Here is an 18423-nt window from a genome sequence, read left to right as displayed (position 1 = left end):
ACTCCCTGCTAATGCACCTGGGAAAGCAGCCGGAGAGACCGCTGCATGGGAGACCCGGATGGAGCTCCTGGCTTCTGCCTGGCCCAGCCCAAGCCCTTGTGGCCATTGGGAAGTGAAGCAGCAGATGGAAGGCCTGCCTCCCTCTCTCTCTCTCTCCCTCCCTCCCATCACTCTGCCTTGCAAATAAGAATCTTCATAAGTAAACAGCAGGTGTACATATCGGAGAGGCAGGCAGAGCCCACTCCCCCACCCCCGCCCGGCTCAGTGTGGACAGGACACTCTCACCCAGCGGTGCTGGAACAACCAGAAAAGGACAGTCAGACCCGCACCCCACACATCGGCAGACATCGGCTCAGAGTGGCTCGGAGGCCTGAGTGCGAGGGCCCAACTCCAGAGGTCTCCGAAGACGGACGGCAGGCAGCACCTTCAGGACTTCGGATTCGGAACAGGTTCTCCAGTGGGAGACCAAAAGCAGCAGCGATGACGACGTGGGGGGTGGGTGACCTGGGGGGTGGGGGCTGGGGGGGCCGTGGGCGGAGGCTGCAGAAGGGCTGGGGGTGGAGGAGGAGCGCGTTGTCTCCCGTCGGGGATCTGCATGGCCGGCGTCTATGGGGGTCCAGACGCCCCCGGCGGGCACGGGCACCCTCCAGCTCTCCTGGCACGCCTCAGCTGGCACAGGGGCAGGGGGGCTGCCAGGTCTGAGCCTGCCCTGGTGCCCAGGGGGACATCCTCCCCCCCCCCCCCCCGGCACTGCTGCTTCCCAAAGTTTTGTGCCCAGGCATCCTTTTGTTCCTAGCTGCACGTTCACTTTTTTTTGTTGTTGTTGTTGCCACAAGCTGGCAGAGGGGAGTGGAGACAGAGAAAGATCTCCTATCCGCTGGTTCACTCCCCCAATGGCTATCAACAGCCAGGACTGGGCCAAGCCAAAGCCAGGAGCCAGGAACTCCACACGGGTGCAGGGGCCCAGGCACTTGGGCCACCTGCCACTGCTTTCCCACGTGCAGTAGCAGGGAGCCAAATCGGAAGTGGAGCAGCCGGGACTCGAACCGGCACCCTGATGGGATGCCGGCACCACAGGCTGGGGCTGTAACATGCTGAGCCGCAGCCCCCCCCCCCCCCGCACCCTTGCCTTTGACAACGCTGGATTATCCTGGCCCCTGCGGAGGCAGGAGCATCCGCCCCCAGCCCCTCCACCCAGGAATGACAGCCTCTCCCCCCCCCCCGCTCCTTCCCGCCACTGAGTGTCCTGTTCTCAAGTCCCCCTGGGGTGGGGCCTGGGGGACACTCGGCCACACCTAGGCACCCCACGCCCAGCGGGAGAGGCCAGCTAGCTGTGGGCCCTGGAGGTGGCGTGGGTGGGCGGCTCCAGGGCCCGGGAGTGGAGCTGGGGGGAGGGGAGCAGGGGACCTGGTTCCTCTTGGCGGGGTGGGGGTGGGGGGCACTGATGGCCGCCTCTGCTGTGGAGACCTGGAGGTTTATTCTCCGTCAGCTCCGTCCCAGCAGAGCTGCGGTCAGGATCCCCGCTCAGACAGGGGCCGCCCCGCGGCTGTCTCCACCCTGCACCCCTGCCCCGCGTTCAGATGTGCGTGAGGTCCCAGTCCCAGCCCCACGCTGACCCCTGGCTGCCTCCTCCTCTCTGACTTCTCAAGGAGAAAAAAACAACAAACCCAACGCCACCGAAGCCAGGAAGCATCAATCATGCGCTGTCCAGCGCAGGCCGGAGGGGCAGGGTCAGCAGGGCGTTGACCTCAAGGTCTCCATGAGGAGCGGGATCCGGCAGGGCTGGGGTGACCGGCTGGACAGTTTCCCACCCTGAGATTTTTCCGGCGGCAATCCAGGAGGGCGCCCCGGAGGCCGCCCTGCCCCCAGCCTCCCTGTAAGCCCAGGACGCATGGGGAGGCCCCCACGGTGGGACCTGCAGCCAGGAACGCGGAGCCACAGGCGCCCTGGCTCAGAGCGACCCAGGGCCGGCCTGGGAGCCGCACAGCGTGGGGACCGGGTGGCCGGCCACTCCTGCCCTGCACGCCCGCCTTCAGCCTCCATGGCCCTGCTAGACAGTTGGACCCCAGCCCGGCCTCTGAGAAGCCCTTGGCCCTGGGCCCTGCCCCAGGTCCTTCCTCCCCCCCCACTCAGGACTCAGCCCTTCCTTGTGTTAAATAGAAACCTCTTTATTCTAAGTATCCAACATTCCTTACTACACTGGATTGGGGCCAGACCTTGAGGTGAGGGGAAGGGGGGGGGGGTTGGAATATTTCTGTAGACTTCCAGAAGGCCACCCCCCACTCCACCCCTGCCCCAGGCTGTGACGGAAGGGGGTGCTGGGAACCCGGCCTCGGTTTCCCTCCTCAGGGGGCAGGGCTCTAGGGAACCTCTGGGGGGTGGGGCTTGCGGGCTGCATGGGAGGGCGGGGGGGGGGCGTCAGCAGCAAAGTGGGGGCACTGAGGCAGAATGAGGCCCCTCAGTGCTGGGCCCGGGACCGCATGGGGGACAGGGGCCGGGGCCGCAGGGGCAGACAGGCGAGGCGGGGCCTGGACAGCCGGCTGAGCGGCAGGCGGCCCAGGAGGAAGGGGAGGCCGAGGCAGAAAGATGGGCGGGGCACGGGGATGTCGGCGAAGAAGGCCCGGTCCCGCGGCGGGGGCAGGGCTCCCCCGTCGGAGAGCTCCAGGTCCCGGGCCACGGCCAGGATCTCCTGCCGGGCCGCGGTGTTGTGCAGGCCCCGGATGTCCAGGAGGGCCGCCACGTGCTTCTGCCTGGGGGCGGAGGAAGGAGCAGGTGCATGGGGTCCGGGGTCCATCCATCCCCAGCGTCTGGAGCCCCGCATCTCTGACACCCCCTCGCCCGCCGCTTCCAGATCCTCCCTCTTACAGTTCCAGACCCCTCCCCTGCAGGCAGAGCCCCCTCGGGACTCTCCCCTTTGCCCTCACCCCAAACAGCCCCCCAGTCATGGCCCAAATCCTGCCCAGTTCCAGAAGCTTCATCCGGAACTCGAGATTCTCAATCCGGACTCTCTTCGGGACCCTGCACCCCCAATGGCCTGGGAACCCTGCAGTCACCCCCAGCCCATTCCCAGAGCCCCACCGCAGGGCCTCCCTCCCCCCAGCGCGGGGCTGCAGCCTCCACCCACCCCTGACAGCAACGCCCGGAACTTCCAGGCCGCACTCAGCCCGGGAGTCCTCCCCACAGGCAGAGTCCGGGGTCTTCAGCCCCTCCCTCAGCCCACCTCACCTGGGTCCAGGGAGGGAATCCCCCCGCCCCCAAATGCTCATCCCAAACTTGGCCCAAGAACCTTCCAGAACCAGCAGGCCCCGGACACCCATTCTGCAATTGCCCCTCCTGGGCTTGGCTTCAGGTTCAAGTGCAGGGCCCCAACCCAAGGTCCCAGCTCAGGGGCTCCGGCCTCGCTCCCGGGCCTGCGGGCTCTGTGTCTCCCAGCGCCCCCCTGCCCCAGCTGCCCTGGGCTCTCGTGTTTCAGAGTCCACCTCGGCTGCCACCTGGGTTCACGCCGCGGCTTTGCCACCTGCTGATGTGGGGGATGAGCCGGCCGGGTAAGCGGCTGGTGCAGGTCTACCATGAGCATAGCTACTTGTATCAATCGAGGAAACCGAGGCACGGTCACGTGGAGAGGAAGTGGCCCGCGCCGGCCGGTGCCCGTGCGTGTCCCCGCGTCCCCACGGCTCCCTGCCGGGCCGGCCCTTCCTGCCGCCGGCGGGCCCCGCTCCCCCTGCCCTCGGCTTCCTGTGACCGCCTGTTTGTTTGTGAGCTCCGGTGGCAGTGGCGGCCGCGGTGGCGGCGGCAGGAGAAGGAGGGAAATCGTATTAATAATGCCTCATCCCAGCAGGAAATGGCCAGCAGACACGCTCCCCGCTCCCGCCCGCGCCCACCAGGCAGGAAAGGCGGGCCAGCTGCCAGGGCCCGCGGGCGGCGGGCGGGAGGCGCCTCTCACCTGATGTCTGGGTAGTCCCGCACCAGCACCCCCACTTCCACCTGGATGCTGGGCGTGTCTTCCAGCTGCAGGACTTCGGCCAGGTGCGGCACCACGTTGTCCAGCCACGAGGCCTGGGACTCCTGCGGGGAGGACCCGGCTCACTCTTGCCCCCACGGCCCCCTCCCAAGTTGCGGCCCCGATCTGCTCGCGCCCCTCCCGGCCTCAGCTTGCCCATCTGTAAAAGGGCACCGGCTGAGAGAAATCCATAACACAGTTTTCTCCCAGTTTTGCTGATAACCTGGAACTCGAAACCAATGCCAAGTCTGCAAAAATGTTAACCGCTGGGGGAGACAGGAGAGGAGCCCTGCACATGACTCTACCATGATCGCAAAAGTTTTTCCAATAAAGAGGGCCAAGGGCTTCAGCCCAGAGCCCATAGAAGAGCAGCCGAGTGCAGTGCCGGCCCCGCTGGGGTCTGGGGCCCCGTGTGTGCCAGGGGTCCCGGGGCGCCAGCTCTACCAGGGACCGTCTGGGGCTTGGAGCGGAAATCAAGGGGGGAGGGGCCCTCATTCCCGAGGCGCTCCCCTCCCCCTGCAGGACGCTGGCGGTGGCGCGTGAAGGCACGCCTCGGGGTCGCCTGCTGCCCGGGACCCAGCGCCGGGTGAGGCTCCCATCCTAAAAGCCCTGCGCCCGGGGCCCGGAGCCCGCACTGACCAGGCGCCGGAACAGCCTCTGCAGCTGCGCCGCGTCCTCGCGGAGTCTCCTGGCCACGCGGCTTCGGGTCCGCGCCGAGCGGCAGCGCAGGCGCCCGCGGAGCAGGGGTCGCACGTACTGGACGAGCGCCCGCCGGTGCAGCTCGGCCACCAGCGTCTGGACGGTGAGAGAGCAGGGGTAGGAGCCGCGCCCGCCCGCCCCCTCCCCCAGATCGGCCCCCCGACTCCCGCCGGGTGACCGTGCCCTGGCCTTCCAAGCCCTCCCCGGCCGCCGCCGTCACCCCCTACCGGGGTCCCCGCAAGTACTGCCCAGCCCGCGCCCCCACCCCCACCCCGCCGCCTCCGCAGCCCCCCGCGGGCGCACCTGATACGGCTCATCCTGCATGCGGCGCAGCGCCAGGGCCTGCGCGCCCAGCGTGCTCACCACGCCGTCCAGGGCCTCCGAGCTGCTCAACCACTTCCGGCGCATGAGCTTGCTGAAGTGCGGCTGGTGGGACGGGGGGGGGGGGGGGGGGCCGTCACGGCTCTGCCCCCTCGAGGCACTGTCCACCCTCACCCGGGACCGCGTTCCCGAGACCCTGCCCCTGCGCCGAACCGGAGCTGTGCAGGGCTGGAGACCAGCGGGTAGGAGCCGGCCGCCATCCAGCCCTTCCGGGACCCTCAGTGACCCGCCAGGCAGGGCTGGCGGGGGCCCCAGCCGCTCGCCAGGGCAGCGGGGAGCCAGGGCAGCGGGAGTGTGGGGTTTGTGCTTTACCAGGGAGGCTGGAGGCAGGAAACGGGGGACATGGGGGGGACAGGGGATCCAGGTGGGAGGACTCGCAGGTGTAGTGAGTGACCACCTGGGGAGGGGGCAGCCGTGGGAGGAGCCACAGTGAAGGGCCTAGCTGCGGAAGCGCTCCCCCTCCAGAGCCCGGTTCCTGCTCTCATCCGAACCGAACCTCCAAAAACGGGGCCTGAGGGGACACCCGGATGCCGCCTCCCGGGGCGCTCCCCGGCCCGATGCTCACGCATGCGCACACGCACACGGGCGCCTCCCAGTCCACAGCCCGCCACTCTCCCCTGGGCCTGCAACACGGCTCTGCGTGTGCACGCCGCCTGGGCCTCTGCCCTCTCCCTCTGAGTCCTCGCCCCGTCGCCCTGTCTCTCTCTCCCAGCTCCCTTGTCGGTCTCCCCACGCTCCTGCCCCCTCCCCAACCTTTCGCGGGTGGGCGTTGGCTGATGAAGGCCTACGCCCTTGTGTAGTGTGTGTGTGACCCAGCGGCTGCTCGCCGGGGCCCACGACCACAGCTCAGCACCTCACTGCTTTCCCACAGCCTCCCACAAGCCGGGAGCTCCTGTCCCCACTTCCTGGACCTGGGCAAGGAACCAAGGCTTCACCCCGTTCCCAGCAGCCCTCAGGCCCCTCCTCGCTCCCTTGCACACACATGCGTAGCCACTCTAGGCGTTCAGCAGACACTGGCTGACCCTTTTCAGGGGGCGCAGAACCGCCGGGAACTTAGAGACGGACAGACAGACTCCTCGCACAAGACCACCAGGAGCCAGCGCTGCCGACACCTGCCGTGCACCTGCCAGGTATGCGGGTGGCCGTGCCGGGTCTGTCCGTTTAGAAGGATGCCTTCTCCTCTGGGGGGATGGGTTCATGGACAAAACGACAGGGTGCGCACCCCAGCTCTGGCTGCTGACGCCTGCCCCCAGCCGCTGGCCATGCTGGGAGGAGCAGTGATGGCTCCCGGGACCGACTCGGCCCCTGCCAGCCACGTGGGAAACCCGGATGGAGTGCCCAGCCCTGGCTGCCGCGGGCATTTGGGGGAGTGAACCAGAGGATGGCGGCTCTCCCTCTGCCTTTCCAAAAAAAAAAAAAAAAAAAATTACTAATGAAAAATAAAACAAAATTCCATCGAGGAGAAGGTGCGGGGGGAGACGGAACAGCACCAGCCGCAACAGACACTGGTGGAGCTGGCCGATGTGTCCACGGGACCATCCGTCACCGCTTACTTTGGGCACTTGTGTTTAAAATTTTCCACAATAACCCCCAGGGAAGGCTTGCAAGAGTTGAGCGAGGGCATGGCAGATGCGAAGGGCCTGAGGCAGGAATGTGTTAGCGGCAGCAAGGGGCTGGGGGGGCTGGAGAGTTGGAAAATGGGAGGGGGAGGAGAAGGAGGGGGGCTGTGCTGGCCCGCTCTGGGCGACCCTGGAGCAAGGAGGGGACTGTGGCAGAAAGGGGACAGCTGTGCCAACGGGGCCGGCCACACACGCTGCTCACTCCCAGGTATGTCCCCCCACCTGCCTTCAAACCCACTCTTGAGATGGGGGGGCTCCAGCAGCCTGGGCAGGGGTTTGGGGGACCTCAGTGGGGAGAGGCTCTTCCCGAACCCCAAGCTTCTCCCCCCCCCCGAGGCTCCCTGGCCGTGTCCTCCCACCTCTTCCTTCCTCCACCCCCCTGCCCCCCCAGCAGCCCGGCCTCGTATCACCCCCACCCCTGCCCGCTTCCCGAGCATTGAGTCACCAGCTGGGGGGAACTGCGGGCTGGGGGTGCTGCCCTGGGGGCCCCTGCCCCCCTCACCTGGAGCTCCTGGAACAGCAGGTCGGCCAGGACCCGGTGGCACAGCCCGGTGACGCGGTCCAGGGCACAAGCCGAGGCCTCCCGGGCCGGCTCACTCTCAGGGGGCCCCACCCTGGCCAGGCGTTCGGCCAGAGCCCTGTGGGGATGGCAGAGCCGAAGGTCAGGGGACCCCAGTATCTCAACGCGGTGCCTGGGTGGCCGCCCCTCAGGTGGCCGGGTGCTGTGGGGAGCGGGAGGGACGCTGCCTGGAGGTTGGAGGCTTGTGGGGGGGCATCTGGGGGGAGGTCCGGGGTCTACTGGGGCTCGGCCCCTGACTGTGAGGCGCCCCAAGACTGGCTCCAAAACGGGACAGCTGTGAGATCCTCCCCTGCTCGCAGTCGGCCCCTCGCAGGGCCAGCTGTCACCGGGACGGCCCTCCCCCGCACCCCCCCCCGTGCGCGCACCTCAGGGGGGGCCCACAGTTGACCAAGGCGATGGTCCTGCTGATGTAGGTGTCGGCCGGCAGCTCCCGGACTACTGGGTTCTCGTGGAAACGCTCCACCCGCTGCTGGAAGCTGGGGGGGGGGGCAGGTGGCGCTCAGGGCAGGGGGCCGGGGGCGGGGGGCCGGGGGCGGGCCGCCATCCCTGCCCTGCCCCCTTCATCGTCGTTGTCATCATCACTCCCTTCTCTTGGGTCCTGGGGCGCGGCCCGGGCCCCCTACCTCTGCAGGAACTCCGCCAGCCCCCCCAGGCAGCAGTAGGCCATCCGCTCCCCGAACTCCTGGCTGATGCGGGGCGCCCGCTCCGTGTGTTCTTCCAGCAGCTGGGGCGGGGCGGAGGTGAGAGGAGATGAGGAGGGGGCCGTGCAGCCCCCGCCCCGCCCCACCCGCGCGCTCCGCCCAGGCCCCGCCTTCCTACCTCGCACACATCCTGGGCCAGGTTGCAGGGGGGGTCCTCCGGGCTGCCCCAGTGCTCCTCGTCCTCCTGCAGCACCCGGAGGAGCGCGCCCCGCGTCTGAGCCTGGAGGGGGAGGGGACACGGGCTGAGCTGGGGGCTGCCGGGGCTCAGGCTCGCTCGTCCCGCCACCCTGACGCCCTTGGCCTCCTCCGATTCCACCCAGGAGTTCTGAGCGCCTGCTCTCGGGGTGGTGGTGGGGAGAGGCTGCCCGCGATAGCTCGTCTGGCCCTGCGGCTCGCCGTGTGGGTGACTTGGAGCTGCTCCCAAGCGAGGGGGTGCAGGCTGTGGGTTTCACTGTTCCATGGTTTTCCGTCTCTGACCTAAGGCTGCATTCTGCCGATTCGAGGCAGTCGAGTTGTAGGAAATCTGGTTTGCATGGCTGGGGGCGGGGCAGGTGGCCAGGCTGGGGCTGCTCTGGGCAGCAGGTGCACAGGGCCCTTGGGCCAGGCCCCTGGATGGCGGGCCCCCTCTGCAGAGTCTCCCTCCCCCGCTGTGCGGAGCCCCCACCCCGGGTACCTTCACGTCTGTGACACATTCATCCTCCAGACCCCGCAGGGTGCCGGCGGACAGGAGGGGCCCCAGCTCCCCGTTCTCCAAGGCGACCATGTCCACCAGCCCTAGGACCTCCCTGGGTGTGGACGAGAGAGAGAGAGAGAGAGAGAGAGAGAGGCTGGGCTGGGCACGGGGACCCAGCCCCACCCCCAGCCCCACCGTGCCTGCGGCCTGGGCCACTCCCTTCCTCTCCCTGGGCCAGCCCTGCTCGTCCTGAGAGGAAGTCTCTGGACCCACTGCTCCCCTGGCTCCAGGCCTCTGAGTCAGCTCCCTGACGATGGTGTCCGGGCAGGGCTTGGGCGTCTGACAGGCGAGGCCCAGCCCCAGGGGGCGCTCCTGCCCGCCTCGGCTCCTAGGCCCTGCCTGCCGCACCTGGCCTCAGCGCGCCCGCGCCCCCCTCCCACTCCAGTGCCTGTCCTGGCCCGTGCACCGTCCTGGCTGCTGCCCCCTCCGCCCACCTCCATCTGGACCGGTGAGAAACACCACCTCCCTACAGATCACACCTAGGCCGTGGCCTCATTCCGGGAGAGCGTCGTGGCCTGCATGCCCACGTGGCGGCTCTGTGATTTACAGCAGCCTGGTTTTGTTGGGGGAACCACCCACCCTCGTCACCCTTCCACCTGTGATTTGGGCGTGGCCAACTCCCCCCACCCAACTCCAGCCCCTGGCGGCAGGCATGGGAGTTACAGGACCCAGGAGGAGGGGAGTGAATGCTACAGTTACAGCGCCCAGGCTGTGAGATCCCCAGAGAGAATGAGCCTAAGCCTAAGCCTTGGTCTGCACAGGTGCGCCAGGACTAAGGCCCTGGGGCAGAAGTCGCTAGAAACTCCCAGGTCCTGACCTAGAAGGGTTGGCATCGCTAACAACGCCCTAGGATCTGCAGGCAGCAAGTGAGGCGGGGGGGGGGGGGGCAGAGTCCTGAGAGGCAGCAGTGGCTTCCTGGGTTCAGTCCCCGACTCTGGCTCCTGCCCCCAGCTTCCTGCTAATGCAGACCCCGGGACCAGCAGTGATGGTCCCAGCCCCGGGATTCCTGGCCTGAGCTCCCTGTGCACAGCCCCCCCACCCCCCATCCTTTCTCCCTCTCACTGTCTTGGGCTGCCGGGGTCAGTGTTGAGATCCTGGGAGCCTGGCGCTCAGGGCCCAGGTGTGGGCGGATCCCACAGGTGCTGAATCCCAGTGTTAAGTGCTGGCCTGGCTGAGTTGCCAGGGACCGGGAGGTTGGAGCCGCTCAGACAGGGTGGACAGTCCTGAGAGTCTAGGGTTGTGGGGGCGGGGAGGGCCCGTGGTGAGCTGGTCCCAGGTCCCTGGGCTCCGAGGCGGCTGGGGCATGGGGTTGGGGATCGGCGCGCCCTCGGGCGTCCTGTCCCGCTCACCTGGGGTACACCTGGTTGTGCCAGTGCAGCAGCGCGTAGCGGTCAGCCAGCGGCAGCCGCCGGCGGGCGGACGCCCCCAGCCACTCGGCCAGCGCGCCGTGGTAGCCGCGCAGGTAGACGCCGAAGGCGCCCAGGCCGGCGGGGTAGGCGGGCGCCAGGCGGCCCCGCACCACGGCCATATCTTCCAGCAGCCGCGCCCGCAGCGCCTCCAGCTGCCCGGCCAGGCCCCCGGGCGCCCCGGGCGCCGCCGCCTCCAGGCGCTCCCGCGCCGCGCGCGCCACGGCCTCGGCCCAGCGGGCGCGCAGCTTGCGGGCCGCCGCGGGCCCCCGGCGCCCGTCGGCCGCCTCCTCCTGCACCAGCACCTGGCCCAGCTGCGCCACGGCGCCCGCCCCGGCGCCCGCGCCCGGCCCGGGGCCCGCCAGCGTCTCCCGCACCAGCGCCCACAGCTCGCGCTGCAGGGCTTCGTACAGCAGCGCCACGTCCCGCGCGCGGCGACCTCCGCCCGCGCCCTCGGCCTTGGGCGGCCCCGGGGCGCCGCCCCCCGACGACGCCAGCTCCTCGGCCTCCAGCTCCAAGATGTGCTCATCGGCCCGCGCGAGCTCGCGCTGCTGGATCAGGCTCAGGATCTCCAGCACTGTGGGGGCGAAGCGGGAGGTCAGGGGCCGAGGAGGGGGCAAGAAGGAAGCGGGGGGGGGGGGGGGGGGCGGAGGACGCCGGGCTGGCGAGGAAGAGGGGTGGGGGAGGGGAGCCCAGACGTGGGGAGGAGGCGGGAAGGGAGCCCAGGGTTTCAGGGAGTTGGGACATTGAGGGGTTGGGGCGGGAACGGGACAGGGGTTCAGGGATGGGGGCGGGGGCGAGCTGGAGACTTGGAGATGGGAGCGGAGAGGGAGCCCAAAGCTGGGGCCATCAGTGGCCCTCCCGCGAGGTCAAGGCTACCCCGGGAATGGGCCAATGCAAGGCCTCATGTGAATGGGGGGGGGGGTCCCACGGCCCAGGGTTACCCTCCACACCTCCACCCCCCTCCGCTTCCTCCCTGGCAGAGGAGCGATTTCCTGGCCGGCGCTATTTCTGCCCATCCGTTTCCAGAAGGCGGGGGCTCCCGTCACCCCCTGCTCACCCCCCTGCCGTGCCCTCCCAGTCCCCCGGGAGCTGGGGCTGAAATAGCCTTTGGCCAGGATGTAGAGGGCATCGGAGGACAGAGGGGGCGCTGGCGAGGTCCCCGGGGAGTTGGGTGGGGGGAGGTGCAGATGGGGCGGGGCGAGGCAGTGGAGGCGGGGCTGGGGAGGGTGGGGTGGAGGGGAGACGGTCAGGGTCAGGGTGAGGTTGGGGTGGGGGTCAGTAGAGGGGGCTGGGGACTTGTGATGGTGCTGGCGGTGGAGGTGAAAGTGGGGACAGAAGGGGACTGAGAACGGGAGGCAGGAGTGGGGCTGGGGGGGGAGCAGTAGGAGGGGCCCAAGGGGAGGCAGGAGTGGGGCTGGGGGGGGGAGCAGTAGGAGGGGCCCAAGGGGAGGCAGGAGGGGGCTGGGCTGGGGACAGTCCAGAAAAGACACGGAGAGCCACATCAGGGTGTGGGTGGGAATGGGGTTGAGGATGGAAGTGGGGTGCTGTGAGGGGAGCCGTGTCCCTCCTCCAGAAAAGAAACACGTGGAGTCCTCACCCCCATCCCACCTGCAAGTGAGTGAGGTCAGAGGGCAGACCCAGATCCCTCTGTGCCCTACAGAAAGTGACAGAAGACAGCAGGTGCCAGAAGCCAGGGAGAGGCAGGGCAGGGTGGCCGGCAGGTGGCCGGGGGCCGTGGCCGTGATCTTGTGTTTCAGAGGCAAGGGTTTTACCACCACCCGCTTCGTGGCGTTCTGGAACGGCCAGGGATGGATTTGGGGGTGAAGGTGCAGAGGTTGGGCACGGGAGGGTCTAAAGGTCAAGACTGGACATGGGTTGAGACAGGAAGTTGAAGGTGAAAGTTGGGCTGGAGGCTTAGGGTTGGGGTCCAGGTTCCGAGTGGGATGGACAGGAAGAAGGGGTTAGGGCTGAGCTAGGCTGGGGTGGAGAGTGGGGCTTGGAGGAGGCGGGACCACAGTTGGGGCTCACTGGGGTGAGGTTGATGATGGCAGAAGGGAGGGGCTGGGGCAGGGGAGCACCTGGAGCTGCAGGTGGAGGGGTGTGGTGAGGCGTGGGGCGGGTAGGAGGAAGGAGGTGGGAGATGCCAATGGCCTGGGGTCTCTGGTGGGGCCGGGGGTGCCACTCACCTGACAGCGGCTCCTTCATCTTGGGGGGCTCTGGGACCTTGGGCGGGGGCTCAGGAGCTGCCTCACCCGCAGGCACCACCCTCTCGGCCAGGGAAGCCCGCTGGGGCCTGGGCCCCCGTCCCAGTCGCAGGAAGGCCAGCCTGCGGGCAGCCTCGCCGGTCGCCTCCTCCTCGCCGCCGCCGCCGCTGTGACCTCGGCTGCCCTGAAGCCGCGCCAGGAGGCCGAAGTCCGCCGAGCTCCTCCGTAGCCCTGGGGCCAGCACCCGGCCCAGGAAGGAGCGGGGCTGCCCGTCCCCGGGGCTGCCCGCCCGCCGGCCTGGGGACCAGCCCAGCCGGAAGGGGGCCAGGCCGGCCAGCTTCTCCAGGGTGGCGCGGCGGCGACAGGAGGGCAGGCTCCCCAGCTCCCGGACCTCATCCTCCAGCGCCGGAGCTTCCTCAAAGGGGTTCCGAGAGGACCGGAGGGGCAAGGTCCCCGCCCGGGGCACCTTGGGCTCCGTCACCCCGAGGCTCTTCAGGATGGGCATCTGGACGGCGTCGGTGGGCACCTGGGGAAGGCAGTGGCCAGCGGCCGTGTTGGCGGCACTGAGCGGACCTGGCTTTGCGGACCAGGCTCTGGCCTGGCCGTCCTTTCAGTCCGCACGGTCCTGGGAGTTGGGTCCCCGATTTGCTGGTGGGGTGGCCGAGGGTCGGAAGGGAGAGGCACCTGCCTAACTCCCCCAGGGATTCGGGGACCGAGGCAGGATTCGCACCCAGACCTGTCTGAGTGCAGCGCCCAGAGCCTTCCAGAAGGTTCCACCCTCAGACCCTTCCCTGCCAACTGCTGCCCGCCCAGCGCCAGGACAACGCACCTGGTTCGTGAGTGGCCTTGGGCGCCCCCACCCCACAGTCGCTCAGCAGCCAAGGGCAGAGCCTGCTTCCTTTACCCCACCCAGCGCGAACCTGCGGCAGGCAGACCCTCAGGAGGGAAGAGGGGTTCCGTGCCTGCCTGGGGCTGGGGAGTGGCGGCCGGTGCGTGTGGGGCTTCCTTTGTAGTGGGGGAGGGGGGGTGCAGGGCAGGCAGGGGGAGGAGCAGCCTCGTGGACATTTCCAGTGCCACGGAAGCGCACGCCTCTGGGTGCTTCAGAATCCTGCGGGCTGCGTCTGTGTTTGCCGTGATCCGAACAAAACTTCCTACCAGGTATCTGCAGGCCCCGGGTCTCAGTGGCGGCCAAGTCACTGAGCCTGTGCGCTCAGACGGCTCCCAGCTTCCCTGCCCACATCCCCTACCCCTCCCCGCTCCCCGGCCCCCACTCGGCACCTCCAAGGTGATGAGGACCCTGCTGCCACCCGTGCCCCCCCCCCGCCCCCTGCAGGAGCTGGCAGCCGCCCCACGCCCTCTCCTCCAGGAAGCCCTCCCTGACTCCCAAGTGTGCTCTCGGGACTCCCACGGCTCCCACCCCCACCCCCCAGGCACTCTACGTGGTCACTGTCTGTGAGCTCCGGGAGGCCAGGGCTGGGGCTCCCTCGGTCACCACTGTGACCCTGGCTCCCCGCACAGGGCAGGCACTCGGGGAATGGGTGCTAAACAGGAAGCGGAGGAAGGAAGGAGGCAAGATGCTCATTCCTTGGGTGGGGAGGAGGAGGGGAGTGGAATGGCAGGAGGTCAGTAGGGAGCAGGCCACACAGGGCCCGGAGCCCAGGGCCGGGGTCTGGGCTTCCTCCCCGGGCTGTGGCAGCCGCCCGAGGGACCGTTCTGGAGAAACAGTGTGGAAACAGAAGCAGCGAACGCCCCGTGCCGCGACCCGGGCTACACCCAAGGCACACGTTCGCTGTGGTTGGGGTCGGGGTCTCTCGGTGGTTTTGTTCTGTTACGGACACAAGCCTTGCACGTGCCCTGTGGGCCCCCGGACACCGCTCCCTGGTCCCAAGGACGCCGTCTGCGCCCACGCAGTCTCCACTCACTGCCCGCCTGCCCAGGGCGCTGCCTGTCTCTGGTCTCCGTGCACATGGAGCCCCGCCCTCTGGCCCGTGCTTGCTCCCCTCACGCCCCGGGAGACGTCTCTCCGTGGACCCTGTGGCTCTAGTTCCAGCTTTTAGGTGCCATGTACTATTGCACCACGTGACTCCCACGCCCTGGTGTCAGGAAAGCCGAGTCCGCGGGTCTGCCTACTGCTGGGCCGGGCAGGGGCCGGGCAGGGGCAGGGTTGCACAGGTGTGCGGGGGTTGGGGGGCCTGAGCCGGCCGGACTGTGGGAAGCCGCACGCACTGCGCTGTCTACACCCCAGCAGCCGCTTCTCAACCCTCCTGCTCCGCGGACCTCCAGTTGCTGGCCCACAGGGTGGCGTCACCTTGGCAGCCCCTGACCTGGAGCAGCCCGCCCTTGTCCTTTGCCCTCCAAACTGGCTTCCACCTGCCTCCTTCCAACGGTGGCGGTGCCGCCGTCTCCCAGAACTGGCTCCTGCACGCTCGGCCGTCGCTGCTGAAGTCGGAGTCGCTCCCGTGGGATTTGACATCCCCCCCCACTCCCCACCCCAACCCCCAGCTGGTGCCAGCATCTTTCCCAAACCGGATCCAAAACCCACAAACTATTCCCAGCACCCCCAAACCTGGCTGCGCGCTCCCCTTCCTGGCTGCTCACGCGTCCTCGGCAAACGTTTGCCGACATCCTGCCCCCTCGCCTGCCTGCGGGTGCCCGGCCCCTGACTCACTTCCGAGGCATCCCTGGAGCCCCCAGCCTCCGGCTCCCGCAGGATGTCTTGGCCACCAGGGCTTCCCTCCGCGGCCCCTCCTCCCCCACCTTGCAGCCCGGGCCCCAGCCCCCGCGTCGGAGAACGGTCCTTCTGCACAGACCGCACTGCGTGGCCCCAGCCCGGCGCAGCCAGATTCGTCTCACCCTGCCTCGTCCCCGCGCCCTGCTGTCTCCCTGCCATCGTCTCCGAAACCCCGTGCCCCGGGATGGCAAGCGCTCAGCCCCTTCCCATCTGAACCTGGGGGATACGAGACGCATGGCTCTGCTCGCTTGGTGGCCCCCACCCCCGGGCTCCCTAGCAGCCTCTGTGGTCCCCAGAGCCCCCGCTGTCTCCCCTGCGCCCTTCCTCCTGCGCCTGTCCCCTTTCTGCCCTCTGGCTGGCACCCACCGGGCCCAGCCCCCAGCTTCTCGGCCCAGCTGCCCCCGGCTGCCCACTGCAGGCAGCGCCTCTTCCCAGGGGTCTCTGGGTGGGGGGCTACGTCCTTCCCGCACACTCACCTCTGTCCTCCGCACGGTCCGTCTGTCCCCGCTGCTCTCCCGTGTCCTGGCCACCTCGGCCAGCACTGCCAAGAGCTTGGATCTGCTGGGGAGGGGGGACTTGGGGGAGGACAATTTCCTGTCAGGAAACCCCTCCCTCTCTGGGCCAGGGGCGGGAAGGCCTCATTATCTGTCTGCCCTTTTAGGCCAGGCTGCGGTTGGACTGGGACGGGCCCCACCCTCGCCCTCACCGGCCGGAATCCGCCGGCCCCGCCTGCTCTTCGCGCCTCTCGAGGTGCCAACACCATCCTGGGCACCCCAGGGAGACCCCTGCGCTGGACGGCAGCCCACAGCGGCCCTGTGCGGCCGGCCGAGCCCCAGGCCTTTGAAAAACAGCTGGGTGGGTGTCCCAGGGGAGCCTGCTGGGGGGGGACCTTTAGCAGGGAGCTCTGCTGGCCCCAGAGGCTGGGGGTGGGGGCCCCTGGTAGGACCCCCCAGCTCCTTTGTCCCTCCCTGTTCCCACTGAGGTCTCCTTGCACAGCACCCGCCCCCTCTGGGAGGAGCAGGTGCCTCTGTCCCCCTCCATGCCAGCTCAGCCACGCAGATTTTTATAAAAGATTTATTTATTTGAAAGGCAGAGTGATAGGAGAGATGAGAGATATCTTCCATCTGCTGGTTCTCTGCCCAGTGGCTGCCCGCTGAGGCCAAAGCCAGGAGCCTGGAGCTCCATCTGGGGTTCCCACGTGGGAGCATCTGGGCCGCCCTCCACGGGGCGTTAGCAGGGAGCCGGAGGGGAAACAGAGTGGCGGGGGCTCGGACTGGCGCTCTGATGCGGGCGCCCCTGCTGCAGCTCCCCGGCAAAGCTTGCTCTGTGCCCTGGGTGCACGCCTGGCGCCCCACAGGCGCTCCTCGGGCAGGACTCCCTGGGGACAGAGTCGAGGGCGAGCCCGGCTTTCCGACTGAGGTGGCTGCTCGGTCTCTCAGGGTCTTGACTGGGGGGGGCGGCGCTCACCGGCTCAGGCAAAGCTGGGGTTCAGGGGTCATGGCCCCTCCCCCACCCCAGCGGCGGGAGCTCTGTGGGCACAGGAGTTGGGGGAAGTCCTCAAGGACAGTGGGCTGGGGGGGAGGGGCAGGGCACCAGGGACCGCTGCGGGATCCACAGCCGCCCTGCTTAGTTTCTCTGGACACTCACACACCGTAAGATGCACGGTTTTAGGCGCGGGCTTCGTGACTTCAGTGTGGCTCACTAATTCATCAGCCCCCCGGGAAATCTCATCGCTATGAGCAGCCACGGAGCCACAGAGCCACGCTCCATCCCTGGGGACATTTCATGCCACCGGAGTCATGTGGTAAGCGTCTGATTTTCAGTGAACAAAGCATTTTTATAAATAAATGATTTTTAAAAGTTTTACATTTATTTGAAAGGCAGAGAGAGAGAGAGAGAGATATCTTATCCCCTGGTTTATTCCCCAAATGTCACTGACGGCTGAAGCCAGGAGCCTGGAGCCCAATCCAGCCCTCCCATGGGAGTGGTGGGGACCCAGCCAGCACCTGCTGCCTCCCGCAGTGCGGGGACTCGAACCTGGGCACCCGGAAATGGATGCAGGTGTCTCAAGTGCGGGGTCGTCACAGCTGCACCAGACGCCTGCCCCAAAACTGTGTGTTCAGGATTCATCCACTTTGTGGTGTTCCCCTCTGGGAACCAACCTGTTCTCCCGACCCGGGTCTGGGAATAACGCGGGGACAAAGCGGGGGTGCTCTGCTGCCCCCGTGTGGCCTGTGGGAGAACTGCGGTTCTCCGCTGGGAAGGGCAAGGACTCAGCCTCCAACGTGCTCACCGGGAAGACTGGGGTCCGAAAGCTTCTAGAATCCCACCCTAAACGTCTGCCTCCGCTCCTGAGACTCCTCGGGCTGAGCGATGATGCCACCACGTAGGAAGGTCCAAGCCCACCCGAGGCACGCTTTCATGTGCTCTCATGGGGGCGCTGTGGGCTAAGCCGCCGCCTGCAGTGCCAGCATCCCATATGGGTGCTGGTTCAAGTCCTGGCTGCTCCTCTTCCGATCCAGCTCTCTGCTGTGGCCTGGGAAAGCAGTGGTAGATGGCCCAAGTGCTGGGGCTCCTGCACCCGCGTGGGAGACCTGGAAGAAGCTCCTGGCTCCTGGCTTCGGATCGGCGAAGCTCCGGCCATTGTGGCCAACTAGGCAGTGAACCAGCGGATGGAAAACTTCTCTCTCTCTCTCTCCTTGTCTCTCCCTCTCTGTGTCTAACTCTGCCTCTCAAATAAATAAATAAATTTTTTTTCCTTAAAGAAAAAAGAAAAAGCGTGTTCTTGTTGCCTTGATGCGCCACTGTCCCCGGGGGTTAAGAGCCCATGTCCTGGACGCGTTGGGGCAGCACTGGATGCAGACCTCCGCACTGCACTCACTCGCTGCCTGTCACTCTCCCAGCTTCCTCGTTTGTAAATGGGGCCGATGGTCCAATCTATGTGGGACCAAATCCACGGACGCCACTTCTCGGCCAGGTGTCTGGGGCGGGGCAGGGCGGAGGCGGGAGACCCGGCTGTCGCATCTGATAACTGCCATGGTGTTGGTATTCCCCGGGCAGGCAACCAGACGACCCCCACGACATGACTGCTTCCCCTTTGCAGACACACGGGCGAGAGTGACCCAGGATCGCCGACGGCAGTGGGATACAGTCAGATAGTCAGGGCGTGATGGGTTTGCGGCTCCTTTGTTTTCCGTAGCATTTGTTTCACTGTACATCCGTGCAACTTAGTTCTTCCAATGGCTGTGCTTACCAACCAGCTCCAGTTCCCAAACTCCCCAGCACACGGCTGCTCTCCGCACACCCACGCAAGTGGAGGCAGGATGTGAAACTTGGCGCGGCGGCAGAGACCCCTGGGCCTTCTTC

The 18423-nt window shown here is 67.6% G+C and overlaps 1 protein-coding gene across 3 annotated transcripts; it reads right to left on the bottom strand.

The window, feature by feature from the left end:
• Positions 1–2151: 2151 nt before the first annotated feature.
• On the bottom strand, positions 2152–15653 carry EXOC3L2 (exocyst complex component 3 like 2). Of its 3 annotated transcripts, none has more exons than XM_051831351.2 (12): positions 15534–15653; positions 12309–12852; positions 10063–10696; positions 8654–8765; positions 8099–8200; positions 7903–8003; positions 7645–7755; positions 7202–7337; positions 5003–5125; positions 4640–4795; positions 3944–4065; positions 2152–2750 (listed from the first exon to the last, which is right to left on the bottom strand). In XM_051831351.2, exons 2-12 carry the CDS (start codon positions 12829–12831, stop codon positions 2459–2461), a joined length of 2412 nt encoding a protein of 803 aa, XP_051687311.1. In that variant the 5' UTR covers positions 12832–12852; positions 15534–15653; the 3' UTR covers positions 2152–2458. The 3 variants fall into 3 exon arrangements, with proteins under 3 accessions (XP_051687311.1, XP_051687313.1, XP_051687312.1); XM_051831353.2 differs by lacking the exon at positions 15534–15653 and adding an exon at positions 14893–14916; XM_051831352.2 differs by lacking the exon at positions 15534–15653 and adding an exon at positions 13156–13308.
• Between the last annotated feature and the right edge of the window lie 2770 nt (positions 15654–18423).

The sequence above is a fragment of the Oryctolagus cuniculus genome, chromosome 18, assembly GCF_964237555.1.
Source record: "Oryctolagus cuniculus chromosome 18, mOryCun1.1, whole genome shotgun sequence".
NCBI classification, from domain to species: domain Eukaryota; kingdom Metazoa; phylum Chordata; class Mammalia; order Lagomorpha; family Leporidae; genus Oryctolagus; species Oryctolagus cuniculus.
This window is presented reverse-complemented; position numbering and strand designations above follow the sequence as displayed.